This window comes from Suricata suricatta, chromosome 13 (genome assembly GCF_006229205.1).
Source record: "Suricata suricatta isolate VVHF042 chromosome 13, meerkat_22Aug2017_6uvM2_HiC, whole genome shotgun sequence".
Lineage (NCBI taxonomy): Eukaryota > Metazoa > Chordata > Mammalia > Carnivora > Herpestidae > Suricata > Suricata suricatta.
The window spans coordinates 70,683,855-70,689,854 of NC_043712.1; the positions used below are offsets into that span (position 1 = coordinate 70,683,855).

Below are 6,000 nucleotides of genomic sequence, written 5' to 3' on the forward strand. Positions count from 1 at the left end.
GGTAAAACACAGACCCCGTCCAAAACCACTGTGTCTCTGGACGGGAGCTCTACACGGGGAACACCGTTTGGGTCTTCGCTCGCAGGCTGGGAAGATTCGGGTGTTGCTAAACTGGAAAATTAATTTTTGGAGCTAGAAGAGAATTGCCTTTGGGGCAACCTAATATGCCTCACTGAGATTTTTAGCTAGTTCACAACCCTGGGTTCGGTTTTAATTTACTTTTTTTTTTTCCTCTCTAAGAAGGACATTAGAGAGGAGGATAACTAATTCATTCTTCTAAAAGGCAGCGACTGAAAAGGAGAGGGAGGGCTTTTTCCAGGTCTTCTCAAGAAGGAAACTCAGAGCTTTGCTGCTCCACTGCTCCGAGCACTCCCGACAGCAGGCGGGGTTATGTGTGCTAAGCTGCACGTGGGTAATCCCAAGTAATCCTTGCGGTGACGGCATGCATCCCGCGCTATTATTAACCTCATGTACAGATAAGGAAACTGAGGCTTAGAGAGGTGAACCACTTGCTAAAGGTCACCCAGCTCTACTTGGTTAGAGTAAGCTTTGCAATTTGTAACAGGGAGGCCACGACTCGACCCAGATCCAACTGTCATCATTCTGGCATCTCCTGCTTATGGAACTGCCAACGGGGACTTGATTATTTATAGTTCCTCCCCTGCAAAGGAGACCCAAAGCAGGAGAGGGAAGAACTTCCCACTGACTACGCAGAGATCTGCCTTTTAAAGAAGAAACTTGAGGGCAGACTTGAGAACAGACATCAATCTTACCCATTCCTGAAAGTGGGAGAAAAAAACAGCTTCAGACAAGTGAGGACTCACTCATAAGCTTTCCTTAAATTCTGGTCTTAGGGATCCTATAAGATTTTTTAGAGCCGTATGTGATAGTGACTCACTTTAATGACAAAACTTGGCAATATCTTGGTCTAAGGTCTGGGACTTCGGAAGTAGTCGTATATGATTGCAACAAGCATGTCGTTAAAACACATATTGGCTGTAACTCTAAAAATTGTTTTTGTGAAATCGAACAGGAAAATATTTTCTTCTGTGATTGTTTCCTGCTAAACATAGACACGTTTCAAGTACTCCTGAACTACACTTGCACAACTGATTTAAAAAAAAAGTCCTGCATTAAAACTTGCACTAACTGTATTTAATAGCTGCCATTCAGTATTATTAGGTGTATTTTTAAATTTCAGAAGAAGGGGTGCACTAGCCACAAGTGATATTCAGCAGGTACACTAATGAGCACATGGGGGCTAAACTAAAAGCTGACTTCTCAAAATATGCGAATTTACCTCTTATTCCTGTCAAACTCCAAACAAATCCCAACAACCACCGTCCTGTAGCTTATATACTAGTCTTCAGGGAATTTTTTTTTCCCTAAATACAATCACTTAATTTTTAAATAAAAACATTTTAAAATAAATTCTAACGCCACAGCTGCCGTTTTGGCAGTGCGACTGTCACACACAGAGCCGGTGTTAAAAGATCAGATTAAGAGCCTTCAGTCCTGGCACCGAGTGACGCTCGCAGCCATGCAAGAGTGATTTTCCATGCCTCTGAAGAGACAGGAAATAGAATTCATCTTCCTCTAATAACCTGCCTCCTCCCCTCCCTCCAGATTACGGTCCATCTGGCCTCAGGATAGAAGCGGGGAGTCTGATGCTCGCAGAATGCCCAGAAGATGAAACAAGGTGGGCAATGTTCAGACACAAAATATCAGGGAGGCCTGGGTTAGACAGGAACTAACATGTCTGTGGCCCACACATTAAAGGCTAGACAACACACCTTAAGAAACTGAAAAAAGAAGAGCCAATTAAGTCCAAAGAAAGCAAAAGAAAAGATATACAAAGAATCAGAAAATTATGACACAGGTCATTCATTACACACTAATCAAAGATTGCAACGAAGAAATGTCAAAAGTTTCGGGAAAATAAACAGTTAAGTGGTGAGATCATGCTGCTATCTTCCCAGCCTAACGCAGAGACCAGGAGTTGCGAGTACCTCCCCGAGGCTTCCCTCTGCAGGGTCCAACTTCCTTAGCCAATTCATTCCAGTCCAGTCTTGCTCAGCACCACTACCATTACACGCTCCCTCCCGACTGGGCCTGCTCACACAAACAACATACCTCCTGCGGGAAAGCAACCTCTTTGCAAATCAGCTCCACCAACACCCCCACGACCTCCTTCTGCTTCTGCGTATAACCCCACAGATCCTGCAAAAAGGCCTTGGGAATAAGCTCTACTTGTGATATACAGGAGGTGTATGCCTGCGAAGGCCTCACGTCTAATACCACCTCAGGGTCGTGCAAACTCTCCCCTCCACCTCGGCATGGTCACAGCTCTGTGGGTTACACACCCTTCCCCTCCTCCACCTCCACGAAGCAGAGCGGCCTCAACTAAGAAGAAACACACACTGGTCTGGACTGGGCAAAGCCTGGCTCCACTTCCTAAAGAAATGCAAAGAGGCCTCTGAATTCTCCCTCCAACACCCCCAATCCAGTCACAAAAGCAAACCCTGAGGAGAAATAGGTAAATGGGGATATAGTGGGCAGTGGTTTTGTGGTTGCAGCTAAAGGGGGAGAAAGACAACTCATCCTTTGTTGTTCGTGGTCCAGAAGAGCATTTGAAATCAGGATGTAAACTCAGGTTCACAGTTTGTGAATATGAGCACCTCCATGGCATATCTATCCGATGAAAGGTACCCATGGTTACCGAGGTCTAACGAAGTTCACACCAAATAAGAAGTCGCAGAGAAATCCGCGCATCTGACACATGCCCATGCTCGCAGAACCGCTGCACGCTGACGGGCAGGCGGCTGGACCGCCCTCCAGGAAAGCAAGGCCACAACATTTCCGGAGCAGGGGAGGGTGGGAGGGGAGTGCTCCCAGCCCAGGACACAAAGCTCAGTGGCTGCAAGACATGCGGACGGTCCATGGGTGGGCTTCTTGCCTTCTGACGGCTGATCTGACCTGAGCAAATGAAAAATTCTGTAATACCAAAGCAACAATGATCTTTCTAGCACTTTCACCTAAACCTTGTAACTACCGAAAGCAAGCAAGCAAGCAAGCAAACCAGAGGAGAGGAAAAAAGACACAAGGAAGCCACCACGAACTAGAAATGCACTTTCTCGTTCCAACACGAGTGCATGTGCAGAGTGTGTGCACTTCCACTGGCAGTGAGCAAGAGGAAGCGTGGGAACTACACAACAGGCCATGGCCACGCACAAGGTCTGCGGTACGCAGAGCACGGAACCCACGGAGCCCACTAGGGCGTCTTTCCAGGGGCACAAGTGGTGCTAACACTTCATCAGGTAATTCTTCAGGTTAAGAGGTAACTTTTGTAAAGCAGCTGGCCAAAAGCTACATTAGTTACGGTTTACTATGTAAAGCCCTTTCTATGGATAGGTCTTCCGCCGGCTCCTAATGCCCTGTGACAAAAATGTAGGACAAGCCCTTCTGGGCAATTTTTCAATCTACCCTATTAGATGCCATTATGAAAACCAGTCATAATTCTGAGCAACACTACATCGTCCAATGACAGCAAAACATTTTAACAATTGGATTTTGCTTCACACATTAGAAAATGTTCCATTATATGAACACAATTATATTCCACTGAATGTTAATAAGGTGTAGACATTGGAATGTGAACACTGTATCTTAGAAATGGGCCATACACACACCAAGAGCCGAACAAGGCCAAAGAGACAGTTCCACAATCTCTTTTCTGCAAAACCACTAAAATGGAACCTTCTGGTGCAGCGCCTCAAACCAACTGCCTTACCTCTTGGGACAGGAAGGGAATGACTTGTGCACAGATAGCATTCAGCCTCTTGACAATCTCTGCCTGTATAAAAATAAAAATAAAATAAAATAAAATAAAAAGGAAAGGAAAGCAATAAAGAGAACAGTCAGCTGGTTACAAATTCCCGAAATATTAACAGGATGATATTAAAACACACTTTATATTCTGGCTGGCGTACTTCCTAAGGAAGAGGAAACTCTCATGAGCAAGCCCATTAAAAGGAGGCAGTGACAACAGTGCCACATTAATAGCACAATTCATTAACCAGCATTCATCTTAAAAAGTCAACCTTCAAGCACCAAGACAACATAAAAAGGAATTTAATTTTCATGACTGCAAATCAGTTTTCAAAAGCCTTCAACAGGACCCTTGTTCATTCTGGTGTGTTTTTTCATAAAACTTTCTGAGTTTTTGGAGTTTTGATAGTAAAGATACACTCTTCCCCCTTCCCAAGTTCTCTCAGTTAGTAACTCACCGGATTTCTACAGTTGTGGTCTTTGCTTTCAAGTCCCCGAACTTCCAAAAGAATAGCACCCAACCAACTCTAATAAGTTGATTGCTTCAGACCCTTAGTTATAAATTGTTGGGAAGCAGTGCATTTTCTTCAATCATGACAATTTCCAAATGTGTCTCCCCAGGGTTTTCATTGTGCAGAGAGGCGTAGAACACGGTAAAATTTTCCTAGACTTAGCAGAACACAATTTGTATGTGTATGAAAACTAACCTCGGGAACGTTAATTATTCCTGTACTACAGATCTGCAAGGTCCCAGCAATAGCTGGTATGAGAGTCTATTCTCTAGTAATTTTTTTAAGTATAGAAAATTCCTATCAATAGGATACTACAGTAAGTTAAAAAAAAAAAAAAAGAAAAGACATATCCCCACTAACTTTTCTTTAAAAATCTACCCAGCGCTTCACTGATGTTCATCTTAATTTGTATACTCCGCATATACTTCAATACCGCACAAGTAAGCGCAGGGTTTTTCTATATATATATATACATGCAAAGTAACTTATATTTTAATGACAGGATGGGGTGAAGGACAGGAGGGAAGTGTTGAGAGGCAGAAAATGTAAAGCAATTACTATTCCTGAGACATCCTTAAAATTAATTCCATCCAGGGTCAGTTTCTCATTTTATAAGAGGACAAAAATGCTCTTTTTCTTGCGAAGTCATTACCAGAATGACAGCGACACTCTACTTGTGCAATCTAGGTTTCCTTCTTTCATCAGCAACCCTTCAGACTTTGCAGCTATGCAATCTTTTAAATGCCAGCACCTTAAAGACTTTGCCAGCCAAGAGAAAACACAAATTCACTATGAAGGAAGTTTCAAACCTAAGCTTTCTATCCCAGCCTGCATTCCTAACAGGATGGACAAAAAACCCAGCACTAATATGCAGCAGTGAATAAGGACCCAACTGCGCTGACCTGATTTAATTTACTGCGCTGGCCCCATGGAGCATTTAGGGATTCTTTAAGAATGCTTAAACCACCATGAAAAGCTGCATTGGGAATCACCAAACCACTCTCCACCTGGGCGGACATACCACAGTGGTTATGGGGTGAAATTCCTGTGTGAGCTGAGAAAATAGAGTAGCATTCACCAGACCGAAAGCACTGCATCTCAAAGGCATTTGGTTGTTAAGCTTTTTGTAGGGAGAGGTGGAGGGGGAGAGAATAAAAGATAATGAGACACTTTGGGGCAGACCAAACTGATGATTCTAATGCTTAGAACCATCTGCCAAGCATATTTTCCTCATTATGTTGTTTACATAAATAAAATAGTCCCTTGCTAGGAGGGTTTAAAAATGTGTGGGCACATAAGAAAACGGAGTTCTTTAGTTTGCCTACATAATCTAGGCAATAAAAACTACTCTAAGGAAATTTACTCATCATGCAAAAATAAAAACCAAAAGGTATTTATTTGGCCTCTTCAATTTTGGATTCAGGCTATTTTAAGTGTGAGCACCTGGGGAGGGGAGGGAATCACACTGCATATTCTTAAGACTAAATGTAAAAAAGTTCACTTATTCACGTACATTAACATACAGCACAGAAAAGGGGGAGGATCTTCCAAACTTTTCCTTTATAGGTCTCCTTTTGTTTAAAAGACTTCTTAATTTCTTTAAGTTGTCATGCCAATGGATTTTTCACGGTCAGACTAATTGGCGGGGGGGGGGGGGGGG

At 43.1% G+C, this 6,000-nt stretch overlaps 1 protein-coding gene across 7 annotated transcripts in view; it reads right to left on the reverse strand.

The window, feature by feature from the left end:
• The window catches only part of TLE4 (TLE family member 4, transcriptional corepressor), a 136,906-nt gene that overhangs the window by 100,313 nt on the left and 30,593 nt on the right, over positions 1-6,000 (reverse strand). For 4 of the 7 annotated variants that reach the window (XM_029919723.1, XM_029919722.1, XM_029919719.1 and 1 more), the window contains exon 5: positions 3,791-3,853. The exons of the other annotated variants lie outside the window; for them this stretch is intronic. In XM_029919723.1, coding sequence (XP_029775583.1) covers positions 3,791-3,853 — 63 coding nt within the window. The remainder of the gene's footprint in view (positions 1-3,790; positions 3,854-6,000) is intronic. 7 annotated transcript variants of the gene reach the window in all.